This window comes from Ambystoma mexicanum, chromosome 9, assembly GCF_040938575.1.
Source record: "Ambystoma mexicanum isolate Mex_15411 chromosome 9, UKY_AmexF1_1, whole genome shotgun sequence".
Lineage (NCBI taxonomy): Eukaryota > Metazoa > Chordata > Amphibia > Caudata > Ambystomatidae > Ambystoma > Ambystoma mexicanum.
In genome coordinates, this window is record NC_090931.1 from 60,395,168 (window position 1) to 60,410,780 (window position 15,613).

Consider the following 15,613-nt stretch of genomic DNA (forward strand, 5'->3'; position numbering starts at 1 on the left):
TACAAGAAGGAATCTCTCTGTCGGCAGTTCACCTAGCTGGAGAGCAGAACACAGCGGTGGACGCTCTGAGCAAGCAGAGCACAGTCTCCCACGAGTGGGAACTAGCTCAGGAAGTCCTTCAGGAGATCTTCACCCTTTGGGGAACCCCTCAAATGGATCTGTTTGTGACCAGTACCAAACGGAAGTGCGAGCTGTATTGCTCAAGGGACTTTCCCCTAAGAGGAGCTCTAGGAGACGCGTTCATGGTGGACTGGGAATTTGCACTACTGTATGTATTTCCTCCAGTCCCCGTTATTCCTAACGTGATCAGGAGGTTGGGAAAGTTTGGGAAACCCATGATCCTAATTGCTCCGGATTGAGCCAGGAGGACGTGGTACCCGGAGAGGATCTTCTCTCACAAGAGGAAGGTCGAGTTCTCCGTCCAGAGGTCAAGACGCTCAGCCTTCACGCATGGTTTCTGAGAGGTTGAGATACAAGGATTGGGACCTCCCGGATGACGTAATGGAGATTTTGCTTCAGCAACTAAATCCTTGTACCGGTGTCATTGGAATAAATTCAGTAACTGGTGCAAGGACACGAATGTGGACCTTTTTTAAATGTGCTTTCTTTTCTGTTGCATTTGGCAAATCTCGAGCTCCAGATTGGAACCATAAAATGATACCTGACGGCGCATTCCATTTTTAAGCGCTCCTCTGAAGAAGTCTCCTATTTCAAATTACCTTTAATTGTTACATTTCTGAATGGACTCATTAATGTGTACTCTCCAGTCCCATTTCATGTCCCTGCTTGAGATTTAAACCTTTTGTTAAAATGTCTAACTTGTATCCCTTTCGAGCCTTTACATTCCTGCCTGTTAAGACTCTTAGCTCTGAAAACTGCACTTCTTGTGGCATTATCATCAGCCCACAGTGCAAGTGAGTTGCAGACCCTTTCATGCAAGCCTCTCATACTACGTTTTACTCGAGAGTAAAACCGTCATTCCTGCCGAAAGTAGTCTCTGACTTCCATTTGTCGCAGAAGATAACACTACCAACTTTCTACCCTCCTCCTCATTTGGGCAAGGAGGAGGAGAGGCTGCATAGGTTGGTTCCATAAACGGCTCTAAGCTTTTATGTTGCAAGAAATTTGCCATGATGATCAAACTTTTGTGGGATATACTGACCCTAAATTGGGCCTTGCAGTAACTAAACAAATCATATCCCAGTGGATTACACTGGCTATTGGTGAATGCTATAGACTTGCAGGAAAGGACCCACCGGAAGGGCTTCGAGCTCGTTCCACGAGGGGCATGGCAACTTGCGCGGCTCTCCAAAGGGGTGTCCCTATAATTGACATCTGCTCAGCGGTGACTTGGCAGTCTATTCATACATTAGTTAAGCATTATTGCCTGGACTCCTCTTCCACTCAAGGAGGTCATTTTGCTAAGGCAGTCCTTCATTCAATTCACAATTAATTTAAATAGTACTCCCTCCTCCAAATTGTCACTGCTTTGGGAGTCTGTTAAAGTTGAGGAATAAGTGGGAGGACACAATCCATTCAAAGAACAAGTTACTTACCCCTGGTAACGTTCTTTCCACTGGATGTTCCTCCCACGTATTCCTGATCGCCCCTCCCAGCCTTCCCCACCGTACAATTTACGTGAATTACACTCTGCGTTTCCTGAGCGCTTGCGGTCTGGGGTATGCCTGGTTAGTTCCTCGATTGGTGGAACGAAAAAACAGAACTGAAACCAACGGGTGCGGCACAAGCTATTTATACTACTGATGATGTCGACGCTCGACAGCGGCCCTCAAGGGACATCGACGGCACAACATCGTGCACAACGCCCTCTGCCGAGAATTATTTTTCGGACGCAACAAAGCTGGCAAGATACGAATATCAAAGATGAGGAATACGTGGGAGGAATATCCAGTCGAAAGAACATTATCAGGGGTAAGGAACTTGTTCATTGCTGTGTTAAAAGATTGCTGACTGACAACATGGGGGCAGTTTCAAATGAAAGGGGCTCAAGGCCCTAACGACGTCCCTGACAGCCACTGCTCGCCCCTCAGGTGAGCTGTGACCCACTCGAACCATTGGCTAAAAAACGCACATGCTGCGCTTTCCCGAGAAGGGTTTATAGCTCCTTTCTCAAGTTCAGGCCATGGAAAACACTCGAGGGTTGCTTATTCTGCAAGCGCTCCCTTTTGCTGACAGAGCAGCTTTGAAAGCTCTCTGTTTGAAAATGCAGGAAGCAAAACTGAGCGGAAACAAATGCTTGGAATTACAAAGCAAATGAATTACACAGAAAAGAAGGCAGTGAGTCCCTCTTTCAAGTAGGGCCCACAAACTATGCGGGCATTTAGTGGTAATTGCACTGCACTATTTCACGTAATTATTTTGTTTTGATCTGCCCTTGTTTTGCATGTTGCTCATGTTTGCGTACACGCAGTTAATAAACACGAGTTGGCAGGTAAGCGATGTGTGCCATCGAATATTTAGCAAGGCAATGAGGACTCCCAGAGCGGCATAAGGAAACTGCTATTAGCACGGACAAAGCCACAAATAAGCACTGAGAATAAAATACAAAGGATCCCTTTCATCTGTTAATTATTACAGCCACGGTTTGAGCTAGTAACCTGCTTTTGGTAACAACTCAATGTGACGCTACCCAGAATATTCACTTCACTGAATGATACTCCATCCCCTTCCTCCCAAAAAAGAACAAGGCGCGTGTAACCAATAACTCTGTGCGCCCCAGTGCTGTCCTTGAAACTGGTACAGTGCATTTCAGATTATTGAAGTGACAAACTAAAATTGCAGGCGAGGTCGTGGGTGTCCCAAGGTGATGGTCATGTTGCTTCCGACGGTGACTGGGGAAGAGAGGCGACTGGCGAGAGAGTGCACATGTGCACAGTGGCACTGGTGGTGGCAGCATGCCTGGAGAGGCGAGGGAGGCACTATAGCCAGCAGCAGGGGACCCAGGGCAGAATAGCAGAGGGCCGCCACCGTTGGATGTCTTCTTACTACATCTTCTTGGCTAAGTGAGTGGGTACTCTGCTGAGCCTCAGGCCTCAGCTTCAGCAACAGCCAGTTAGACTCGCAGCGCAGGTCGCTTTTGTTGCAGTTGAATGCAGCTCATCGCCGAAACGCAGAGCAAGGGCCGCAGCGCAGTAGGGCACGTGCATTTTCCTATGACACCCTTCACAATGAGCAGGTGCGAGCCCCAAATCGATGGGCAGAATGCATTGTGAACTAAACCCACAGGGTCTGGATCTGGGTGTCAGACTAATGTATGTTCCCCATCCCCAGTCAGTGCACCAGGCAATCATAAATATAATGAAGCATCCAGCAAACATTGTTTGATATTGAACGGGCAGCTCCAGTGTATGTATACATTGTATGTATACTTCCCCCAAGAAAAGAGGCTCTATGTGCCAAAGGCCTACTGTGGAAACTCCCAGTGTGCCAATCCACGCCTGAGCAGCAGTCTCCAGGGAGGACCTCTTGCACGGATTTCATCAGCTTCTCTGGTCAGTCTGCGGTTTTGGCACCTTTACTGCAGCACCAACAAAGTACTCGATTTGCCAGGTCAATCTTCTTCGATTCCTGGAGTCCTGCACTCTGGTGAGGGAACTTGAATGAGTTCACCTGGAGCTCAGCAAAGATTTGGACGGATTCGGCCTTGGTAAGACGATGCACTACGATTGGGTTGGAGGTCTCCTGGTATTTGCTGTCTGCAGCTCTGGAATGCCTCAGCACCTCGGGAGATGGCTCAGATTATAGTTTGTCTTAGGGCTGGTTGTTCGTCCTCGTCGGAGTTCCTCTATCGCATAGAAAACCGGGTCAGGGCAGCAGTGCTCACTCCCGGGTGTTGTAAAGGGTTTGCGGGTGTCTCTGGTCATCTTCTTCAGTTACTTCAGTTTCCAGTGGTCGACTTGCCCTTCACCTCCGGAACCTCGCCTTTATTCAGTTTCAGTACACTCCTCTGCAATCTCTTTCAGCAGTTTACAGAAAGGGGCGGGTGGCTGTCCATTCAAGAAAGCCAGACCCCCAGTGGGAGCTGGTTCCATTCAGGCACTCGGGCAGACAAAGAGCAGAGGAGTGTAAAACTCATCCTCCACTTCCTGCCTGCCCAGATACACTGGAGTCTAGGCGGGGGCATCCAAGGTTTCCCACCAAAGGCAAAACACTCACACAGACCTCCCCCTACCAGAATGGTAGAAGGGCTAACATAGAACAACCACGCTAGAAATGGCGAAGAAATAAAGAAGCCCCCAAGGTAGTACTTGGGTGCCTCTATTGCGCAATAGTCGGTAGAACTCATCCACTGCCACCAGCCATAATTGGAAGGTTGTCTGTGACTAAAAAGTCACAGGAGCAGAGAGAAGGGGGAAACTAATTAAGGATAAGGGAACCCAGAGGGTTCCCAGCAACACTGCCCATAAGGATTTGTGTGCTTGCATTGCCACAGGATTACGAGCATCAGGGCTGGTGTAAATCTCAATTTTCGTCCATAAGACTCCATTTGTGATTTTTGCCAGATTTACCAAGCAGTAAATTCATGATTATTGGAGGTAAAGTGGAGGATCTACTAACAGCTTTTTGCCGGAGGTTCATCCTCCCCTTCACCTCAACACCTGTAATGTGGAAGCAGAGGCAGCAACAAATTGCCATCCGTTTTACTGCACCACTGAACTTGTAACGAGGCACGTGCCAATAATGATCCAGTTAAATAATATATTTCTTGTATTTACTGCCTCTCCCTCTCCCTGCTACAAATAAAAGAGCTGTGCTAACGTGTTGAATCGGCAAACAGTAACATTCTATTTTATCACTGTTTTTCTTGCTCTTTTCAGCCGGTCCTGAGATTCAAATGATGACCATTCCTCAGGGTCAGTATGTGATTACCGAGGCAACCATGGCTGCCCCTGTCAGTTCAGGCCAGATGAAGTCACTCACACAGGTAAAAACAGAGGAAGGCTTGCTGCAGGAAGTGATGTTGTTTATGAAACTTGTTTAGTGTTATTGCAAGTAGAGATTGTGTGTGGATGTTCTTGTAAAACAATAACGCAACTGTGAGTAGTAAAATAGTTAGGTGGCAATCAAGCAAACACTTTTTTTTAAAAGCCAGTGTTTGGTACCTTCTTTGAAAGAGACATGATTGACGGTAAACCCCATCTCACAAAATTGGGATTTTACCTTTTGGTGTTTACTACGACTGTGATGTTTGTGAGAGCCTAGTGTGATGAATCCCAGGATGTCGTCACTTTTTCTGAAGGGGGGAGTCCCTTGCCATGAGGCCAAGCTGGTGAGGCCGCTACCCGATAGTCCCCCTGGGGGTGGTACTCAGCGGGTGGATCTCATGGGAGGGAACCCCCATTTGTGACCAGTGACTACCATATCAGGAGAACGTGGTATCCCCGCCAATCATCTGACCCTAGACCCTTTCCCTACTATAAGCCCATCTCTCCTCCTCCACCTCCTCCCTCTCTACCCCTACCCTCATATACCATGTCCTTTTGTAGCCCAGCAAAGTAGAGAGTAATGAGATGATGAAGAAGATCTCTAATGAGTTAGAACATCATGCCTCCCTCAGTACTGGGACGGGGAGGAGGCGCGAAGCAGTTCAGAATACTTACCAGAACCACTTTTTCCATTCTAGTGCTTCTCAAGGGCAGATTGGAAGAAGCTGTATTAAAAGTAAAGAAGGACTTGACGAAGTGTCAAGCCCTCTGTGCTAGGAACTGCAAGACCAAGCACCGAACATGAGTGAAGACGGAAGCTGACAGGGACGCCGAGAACAGAGAGAGAGAGAGAGAGAGTCTGAGCCTGGTCCAGGATGTGAGGACCACACGGCCAGAAGACGGGCTAAAACTGCGGGCATCCCGGAGATCCGGGAAGGCAAGAGGAAGGAACCACACTGCCGGGAATGCCGAAAAGACTGCTTAGCTGCCACAGAGCGAGAGATTCTCCCGAATGCCACCGGAGCTCAGTGACATAGCCCAGCTGCTCCGGAGGAGTCGACATCGCGCAGACCGCACAGCAAGGTGTGCAGGTGACCAGAGAGGTGCTGAAAGCCTAAGGAGGTAGTGGCACGAGCTGAAAGGCTGGGACAGTATGGTCTGAGACCCTGCAGCCATGGGAGAAACGGTTGATTAGACGTGGGCTTGTACTAAAGCTTGGCAGGAGAGTAAACTGAGCCTACAAATTGGTAAACTAAAGTCAGAAGTGTGAGTCTGGAACCCGCACCCATATAAAGAAAACTGTGAAGCTGATGGACATTACATGCAATACTTGGCAGGCAAGTAAACCAAGTCTGTATGAGACACCACAGCTTTGGAGAGCAGCCAGACTGTTCTTTTCTGTCGCTGTACCTGGTGGGAGGAAACCAAGTCTGCCAGCTAGGGTCAGGGACCCACCACAGCTTGGGGCATGCATCCAAGTTGTTCTTCTTTGTCGCAGTGCTTTGTGTAAGGAAACCAGGTCTATTAACCAGGGTCAAGGACCCACTCCAATTTGGGATCACACCCTAGCTCCTTTTGTGTGTGCAAATTGTGCCCGGTGAAAAGGAATCAGGTCTACCAATCAGGGTCTGAGACCCAGGGACAGAAAAGAAGGGCCAACCAGGGGACGGGATTTCCCCCAATAGTTGTTGAATTTACGAGGAGCCTGAACAAGGCCGGGGAAGGGAGATATTCCTTAATTCTTCAAGGTCTGAAGATTCCATCATGTCTTTTGTCCAGGGGGAGGGTACCACTCCCTTTGGGCTAGAAATGCCAAACCTTTACTTAAGTTTAAACTTAGTTGTGAGGGACAGAGTTAAGATTCTGACATTGGACATTGGGACTTTTGCTTTGGACATTTTGACACTAGTTATTTCAGTTTAGGCAGGGAAACCCTTCTTAGAGTTAGGGTGAGATAAGGTATTGTTTTCCCTTTTACATTTTGAATAAAGGTTTCTAATAATCACTGTGACCCCTCCGTGCCAGTCTCTTACTTCTGCACCCTTACACTAGCCAATATTTTGGTGGTTATTATGGCACTTTTGGTATAACCTCCTGTTGCGGGCTGTACAACCACTGACCCTGTGGTGTGGCAAAAGCACCGACCCAAAAACAAATCTAAGCATCTCTCAAACAAAGTTAGGTAGTGCGGCAGAGCGATCAGGCTTAACTCTCAGGTAGGGGGAGCAGGCGTCACAATGGTACAGTCACTCCACACACATTCCTAGAAAATAAACTAGACTGGCATACTAAGAAATATATACATTAATTGTGTTACACATGTGTATCTATTAGGACAAATAAGTGCTTCAGAAAGTAACAGACATTGTATAAAAATAAACGGTTTATTATAAAAACCGTAAAGTCAATCACAAGATTCCTCACCCCAATAATTAAACTTGGGTCCACTATCTACAGACCACACAACATATTGGGAGAGGGGAAGAAAGAACCAGACATATACATATACATTTAAAAATACCTATTGCCTGCACAGAAAGTCCTAACAGCCACAATAATGTTGTCGAGTGCACATTTTTCCCATAGCTTCCCAGTCATTGCTGCAGAGGAATCCTACTGGGCTCTCCGGAGAGCTGTTAAAACCTGGTTGTTTGCTATAAATCTGCTACACCAATCACCATCACTGAGTATGCTACCTGTTGGGAGCCGATGCTTTGTATACTCGGACTGTAACCTCCTTTTTGCTGTGTATACTCTGACTGTAAAAGCTATCTATTTGTGTCTTATGGCCAACTGCGCTTTACAAATAAATAAATAAATACCTGGTGGTAGGCACAAAACACATAAAGACAAGGGTTGGGGAGAAGGAAGAACCCAACATTATTTTAAGACGACCCATTCCTGATTTTTGGTGAGGGAAAGAAACTTTAAATATTTAGGCAGTACATTCAAGTCTCTGATTTCTTGGACAATGATGAAATATTTATATGGCCTTGTATCTATAGCACTCTTGAATGGTATTACACCAGTCTGCCCTGTATAGTTTCTGCTTAGCCATCATGGGTCTGCTTATCAGCATTTCCAATACCTGTGATATTTAGCCAGTTTAAGCATTTTTTCTTCCATACCCCTAATAATCCCCCATCCCAGTCCTAAACACCTGTCGTAGAATCAGCAACATAGAGCCACTCTTATCCATAATAGCCTTAGTCTTAGCGGATAATCTGTATCAGGGTGCCTCTCGGTAGTGCCAATATTCTTATCCAAAATTGTCCCTCTAATCTATTCCAAATCTCTGTACACAGGAACATTTTTCCTTCCACTCCATATGTCCTGATAGGGACCACCTTTTGTTTATAGAAGTCAATAATGGCACATATGAAAAGCGACCAAACATTTTCTGGATTGGTAACCCATGAGACTCTGCTGTAGTCCTTTTTAATTTCAGATCATTATAAGGGATTTCTGACCCTGATAGATTCAGTAGGCTACCCAGATATCGATACCGCAGGACCCTTTCCAGAACTATGTTCTCAACCTTCACCATCATCATTTTGGTTCTAGTTGTTTGTTTAGGGGCCAGGGACATTACTTTTGTTTTTGCAGTGTTTATTATGAGCCCATTCTCTTGGCAGTTTATTTCCAGCCCAAGGTATTGTTTTTCAAGTCCCACCGGCGTCTGATCAATCAGTACCAGATCATCCGCGTATAGGAGCCATTGAATTACATGGTCTCCTATCTTCAAATAGGCCCCAATATCTGCCAAATATAAATTATACAGGGCCAGGGCTAACATACACCCCTGTTTCAAGCCTCTTGCAATTGAAATTGATTTAGACAGAAGCCCCTGGCGATTTAGCCTCACCTGTATTGAGGTGTTATTATAGCGGCCCTTTATTAAATTAAGTAAATGTGAGGGGCCACCCCATTTTTCTAGTTTCCTCCAAAGCCTGGCCCTGTCGAAGGCTGCTTTGAAGTCCACAAATGCTAAGTAGATGGTCTGACCGGTGTGTTTTGCTTGTTGTTTAAGTAAATCTAATGAAGGCAAATTAATGGCAGTGCCTAGTCCCACCACAAACCCTGACTGGAAGGTATCCATTATGCCGCATCCCTGACCCAAGTCGACAGTTTGTTTAAAATCAGTATCGCATATTTTAGCTGAGATATCCAGAAGTGCTATCGCGGGATCGTTTTGTGGTTCAGCCTGTGAGCGTTTTTTGTAAATTGGAACGATCACTGATTTCTTCCATGAATGCTGAATGTTTCTATCCCTGATAACTAGGTGAAACATAGTAGATAGTATGTCAGCCAATTGCTCAGGAGGCGCCTTTAACATATCGTTTGACAGCCCATCCGGGCCCGTCACTCAGGATGTTGAAAGCCACGCAATAATTCCCAGTATGTCATCTTTATCAAATGAAAGTAACCATGGTTTGTTGGTTATGTTTAACTTGGTTGCATCTCTCTGACTTATGGTTTTGAGTGCATATAGATCTTGGAAGTGGTCTATACAGGCTTACTCCGCTATCATATTAGCCTGTAATTCTTGATGTTCCGTACCCTGCTAAAATCACCCATTTACCTGCACTGTTCTTAGTTGCTAATGCTTTCATCATGCATTCTTCATTTCTCTGTAACATTCGAGGTTTATATGCACGAAGCCAATTCTGCTTAAGAGTTTTTTTTTCGTCTTTCTGCCGGGTCCCTAAGTTCCAGACACAAAATTTCCTGTCTAAATTCTTTTTTTTCTCTGCCACCTGTACATCATACGCATGGGTATACTTCCTTTGGTTGGTCATTCAGCCTGGTCCTTTTATCATGACCTAAGATTAACTGATAGTACATGATCTGGGTACCTAGTCCCACCAATTGCTGGTTGAATAATTCCAGCTTGGTCGGTGTCCATTTAAATAGTTTTTTCCAGAGGAGACCTTCAACTTTGCTCCATAAATGTGTCTCATACAGTGAGAGCTTGAGACGGCCCAGCTAATCAAGACCAAATCATGGTTGCTACTATTCTGAGGGATCACTATAAGGTCCTGTATTGAATCAAACAGCCCTCTGGAGACAAAAAAGTAATCCAGAATGGGCTCCTGATTCCCCCTGGACCAAGTCGCTCTAAGGGCCGTATCCCCCTTTTGAGTACCATTTACCATTAGCAAATCTCTAGATTCCTTCAAATCCAGCCATGCCTTAGATCTTGCTCTGTTTGTACCATTCCCCTCCGTCAAAGAGAAAATATTTAAATCACCCATTATAATGATTCCTTCAATTGAAGTTTCTAACATACATAGATCCAATAATCGATTAACCGCCCTCAAAAATGCATCTGTATTTATTCCCAGGGGATTCCAATATAAATTAATAATGCCCCACGAGGCACCTGTTTTATGATTCAGGATATCCCAATCAAGTCCAGTTAGCTGGGAAAATATATTGGGGCGGCCCATTGCGACATTCTCAGCCATCGATCCTTTCTGTATGCAGTAATTAGCCCCGCAGTTGGTCTACCCTGTTCCCCCTTAGTGTTCTGTACTGTGGCAAGAGTGTACCCGTCCATAATGATCTCCTCTTGCGGGCAGGTCTCCTGCCAGCAGGAGATATCTAAATCGCTCAAAGCTTTGTTTCCTTCTCGCCACAGGTGGAAATTACCTCTCGTGTTCCACTATAACAATAGTTTCGAGGGGATTGGGTCCTTCGATATATATTCCATATCTATGACAGGTAATGTCCACAGCTGTGCTGCTTTGGAAAATCTTTGGCGTCTGCGTCCTGCTTCGATGACGTCGATGCGCCGTCCCCGAGGACCTCCTCCGACGGCCGACGTCACCCGATGTGATAAGTAGGACGCACGATGCCCATAGCCTCAGTTCCGTTTTTTCCGCGAACGTGTTCGCTTCGTGAATCTCGGTACGCCTCGATGGAGTTTGCTGTTTTCTATTCTCGGTTCGTTGAACCTGTTCGGTTTGTTGTGAAGACCTGCTTGTGGGGATGTCTTTCTCATCTTCAACCCCGCGTCCGGGCTTCAAGAACTGCGGGGACTGTGGGTCCAAGATGTCGGTCACGGACTCGCACGACGCCTGCCTCTGGTGCCTCGGGGAGGCACACGATATGGACGACTGTGTCGACTGCCAGTCGCTCACGGCAAAGGCCTTGCGGGAACGCAAGAAGAAGCTGTCGGTAGGCCGGGTGTCTAAGCCCCGGAAGTCAAGGTCTGCGGGGCTTTCGACAGATGACTCGAGGGGCGACTCTCCGCGTCATCGTCGGAAGTCCAGTGGTTCTCCTTCCAGGAGTCGGTCTCGCCACTCCTCCGCCTCTTCGAGGCATTCCCGGAAGCGCCGGCATATGTCGCCTTCCCCGTCCTCTTCCGAGGACTCCGCCCGTCGGCGGGTCGCTTATCCCTCCTTGCAAGCGACACCGGAGGAATGGGCTTCCTTCGGGAAGCAGATGCTAGCGATTCTTGAATCGCAGGGCACCGGTCCGTCCGCGCCTCCGAGTGGGGTCGGTCGGCACCCGTCGAGAGACACCGCTCGTATGCCTTCGGGCTCGGGTGGTCAGCACAGCTCGCGGGAGGGGTCCCGCTTGGAGAAGTGTAGCCGTTCTCGCCATGCCCGTGCCAGGTCCCGGTACTCGACGCGCTCGAGACCGTGTGATCCTGTGCCGTCTTCGAAGAAGACGTCGACGCCTGTGGTGACAAGGTCATCGACGATTTCTCTCGAGGCTCCGCCTCCGAGGGGGTCGTCGACGCGGCGGCACCTAGGTTGTCGAGAGAAACGCTCGGAGCTCCGGCTTCGAGGACTGTGTCGACGCCGCCGATGCTGGCGGCGCTGCAGCTAACGTCAACGCTGATTCGCTCGACGTCGACGCATTTTCTGTCAACGCCGGCGCCGACTCGTTCGCCGCCCTCGACGCCTTTCGAGGCGGTGGTGTCGGAGGGGCCCTGTGGCACAGGGTTTGCCCCTAGAAAGGCTATGGCTAAGGGCCGGCACTGCTTTGGTCCACAGAGGTCTTCCTCTCCCCGCCTGGTGTACATTTCAGAGGGTGATGAAGGCTCTGATGGCGGCCAGGTTCCGGTTACGGTTCCAGATGACCTTATCTCGGGTCATAGCCAATTTGATGACCTGCGGCAGTCGCTGCATGATGCCATGCCAGTGGACTGGACACTTCTCCGGAGGTGGAATTTTGCAGGCCGGAGCCTGGCTCTCATGCCGATTCTTCATATCGGCGCCTTATGTCTCGGGTTACCGAGTACTTGGGTTGGTCAGCTCCCCCAGGGGAGTTCGTTCAGGATGATCTCACGGACATCCTTGATCTCGGTCCACCCACTGACCCGGTTTTGCCTTTTCATATGGCTCTGCAGAGAAGGGTGGCGACGGCTTGGACTGCTCCGGAGAGTCTCCTGGCAGTGGGCAAGTCTTTGTCGCGAAAATACCGTCCAGCCAGTAGCGACCCCTGCTACTTGTCTAGGCACCCCACTCCGGAGAGTTTGGTGGTGCAGGCGGCTACAGCCCCGGCAAAGCAGGCGTCGTATCCTACCATCCCTCCGGATAGGGACGACAAACGTTTTGACGGCTGGGCGAAGAAAGTGTTTTCTTCAGGGGGTATGGCGCTTCAGGCGGCCAACTCCATATGTGCCTTGTCTCGTTTCACTCACACTCTGTGGAACTGTGTTGCATTAGCGGCTGAACATATTCCCGAAGGGGACGAACGGGATGGCTTCCTTGCTATGGTTCAGGATGGCAAGGATGCTATGTGTGAGGCCGTTCAGTCGGGTTTGGACTTGGTGGATTGTGTTAGCCGGTCCATGGCGGCGAGCACCGTAATGCGCAGGGGGTGCGTGGTTGCGGAAGTCTGGGTTCGCTCCTGATGTACAGTCCCGGCTCCTCAACATGCCCTTTGACGGTGAACACCTTTTTGGCAGCAAGGCTGACGAGAGCCTTGAGAGGTTGCAGACCTCCAAAGCTGCAGCGAAGTCGTTGGGCGCTGCAGTTCGCCAACCTCCGCCTTTTCGTCCTAGGGGACAGCAATGGAGGGGAGGTTCCTTGCGCTATTACTCGTCCTTCAGTAAAGCGAGGGGAGCTAGCAGTCAAAGAGGCCATCGTAAGAGTGCCAGAGGTGGAAACAAAGGTACTCGAGGTGCCAAGGCCGCTCGGGCAGTTGCCTCTTTGCCCTCAGGCAACACCGCAGCCGCTACCACTCAGTCATGAGGCCAGGTCCCATGGTTCGCCGGTTGGGGGAAGGCTGGCGCAGCATCTTGTAGAGTGGCAAGCCATTACTTCGGATGTGTGGGTTCTGGAGATCATAACCCACGGCTACTGTCTTCCTTTTCGGCAGAGGCCTCATGACAATCCACCAGGGAACCTCTCTTTGAAGAGTCCGGATCCGCTCCTTGCGCAGGAAATTCAAGCCCTGCTGGAGAAAGGCGCCATAGAACTGGTGCCTGTAGCGGAGAGGAACAAGGGATGGCATTCCCCTTATTTTTTGATTTCGAAGAAAGACAGAGGATTGAGACCCATCATGGACTTGCGCGGTTTGAACAAGCTCCTCAGGAAGGACAAGTTCAAGATGGTGACTCTTTCTCAAGTCCTCCAGGCCCTTCAACTTCAGGACTGGTTGGTGTCTATCGACCTCAAGGATGCTTACTTCCATGTGCTGATCCATCCCAAGCACAAGAAGTACCTGAGGTTCGCGGATGGCGACTCGCACTTTCAGTTTCGGGTCCTGCCGTTCGGATTGACCTCCGCCCGAGGGTTTTCACCAAGCTCATGGTGGTGGTGGCAGCGCATCCCAGGAAAGGGGGGATTCATGTCTACCCCTACCTGGACGATTGGTTGATCAGGGGGAGCTCTCCCGAGCAAGTCCTGGATCATCTGTCCATCACCTGCCACTCCCTTCACAGGCTGGGCTTCTCCCTCAATTTAAAGAAGTTCCATTTGACACCAACGCAGCGGCTCCAGTACATCGGAGCAGTACTCGACACGTCCCTGGGACAGTGTTTTCCTCCTCAGGTGAGGGCTCTTCACATTCAGCAGATGGTGCACAAGTTTCAGCTTGCCCAGAATCTCCCAGCGTCTGAGTTCTTGAGACTGCTCGGCCTCATGGCATCCTGCATTCTTCTGGTTCCAGAGGCTCGTCTGCGGATGAGATCTTTGCAGTGGGCAATCAAGCTCCAGTGGTCTCAGTCCTCCGGCAGGCTGTCGGACCCTGTTCAGGTGCCGCCCTCGGTAGCCCAGGACCTTCTGTGGTGGGCTGTCGAGGGCAATCTGATGAAGGGGGCCCCATTGTGGCTGCCCTGGCCGGAGGTGACGATCGTGACGGACGCATCCCTCACGGGATGGGGAGCTCATGCCAACGAGTTGACAGTCAGCGGTCGTTGGTCTCCGTCGGAGTCCAGACTCCATATCAATCTGTTGGAGCTGAGGGCCGTCAGGCTAGCCCTGAAGGCTTTTCTGCCGACTGTGCGCGGAAAGAGTGTCCTGATTCTAACGGACAACACAGTGGCCATGCACTACCTCAACAAAAAGGGGGGGCAGGGTCACTTCCGCTGTGCAGGGAGGCGATGCAGCTCGAGTTCTGAGCCATCCAGCAGGAAGTTTCGATCTCGGCTGTTCATCTGGCTGACGACGACAACGAGTCGGCGGACGCTCTGAGCAGGCAGAGCGCGATCTCTCATGAGTGGGAGCTGGCTCAGGAGATTCTCCTGGAGATCTTCGCCCTTTGGGGGACCCCTCAAGTGGATCTCTTCGCCTCCAGTGTCAACCGGAAGTGCGAAAGGTTTTGCTCGCGGGAATTTCCTCCAAAAGGAGCCTTAGGAGACGCGTTCGTGGTGGAGTGGTCATTCCCACTGGTGTACGTGTTTCCTCCAGTCCCCGTCATCCCGCAAGTGCTGCAGAGGTTACGGAGGTTCGGTTCCCGGATGATCCTCATTGCTCCGGCGTGGGCCCGGAGGACGTGGTACCCGGACGACGTGGTACCCGGACCTTCTAGACTTGTCCATCTGCCCTCCACGAGACGATCTGCTCTCACGGGAGGGGGGTCAGGTTCTCCATCCAGAGGTCGGATCCCTCAATCTTCACGCTTGGCTTCTGAAAGGTTGAGGTATTAGGATTGGGACCTCCCTGAAGACGTGATGGAGGTGTTGCTATCGGCCAGGCGGCCGGCAACTAAGTCTCTGTACCGTTGCCGTTGGAGAAAGTTCTGCGACTGGTGCAGAATTCAGAATGTGGATCCTTTTGAATGTGACATTCCCATGGTTCTGTCTTTTTTGCTTTCTTTGGCCCACAGGGGCTTGCAAGTGGGGACCATTAAAGGTTATCTGGCGGCGCTGTCCATATTTAAGCGCTCGTCTGAAGAGTGTTCCTATTTTAAAATTCCTTTAATTTCGCAGTTTCTGAAAGGGCTCACTAATGTGTTCCCTCCGTCACCTTTTCTGGTGCCTGGTTGACATCTGAACCTTGTTCTTAAGTTTCTTATGGGTGCTCCGTTTGAGCCTTTGCATTCTTGCCCTTTGAGGCTGTTCACTCTGAAAACTGTGTTTTTGGTTGTGGTTACTTCCGCTCTCGGAGTGAGTGAGTTACAAGCACTTTCAGTTAAGCCACCATTCACGGTGTTTCAGAAGGACAGGGTTGTCCTTAGAGTTCGTCCTTCATTTCTTCTGAAGGTGGTTT

At 49.4% G+C, this 15,613-nt stretch overlaps 1 protein-coding gene across 3 annotated transcripts in view; it reads left to right on the top strand.

Annotated features, from left to right (window-relative positions):
• Positions 1–15,613, top strand: part of PRDM10 (PR/SET domain 10) — an 825,235-nt gene that overhangs the window by 775,405 nt on the left and 34,217 nt on the right. For all 3 annotated transcript variants that reach the window (XM_069614147.1, XM_069614145.1, XM_069614146.1), the window contains one exon: positions 4,839–4,945. In XM_069614147.1, the coding sequence (XP_069470248.1) occupies positions 4,839–4,945 (107 nt within the window). The remainder of the gene's footprint in view (positions 1–4,838; positions 4,946–15,613) is intronic.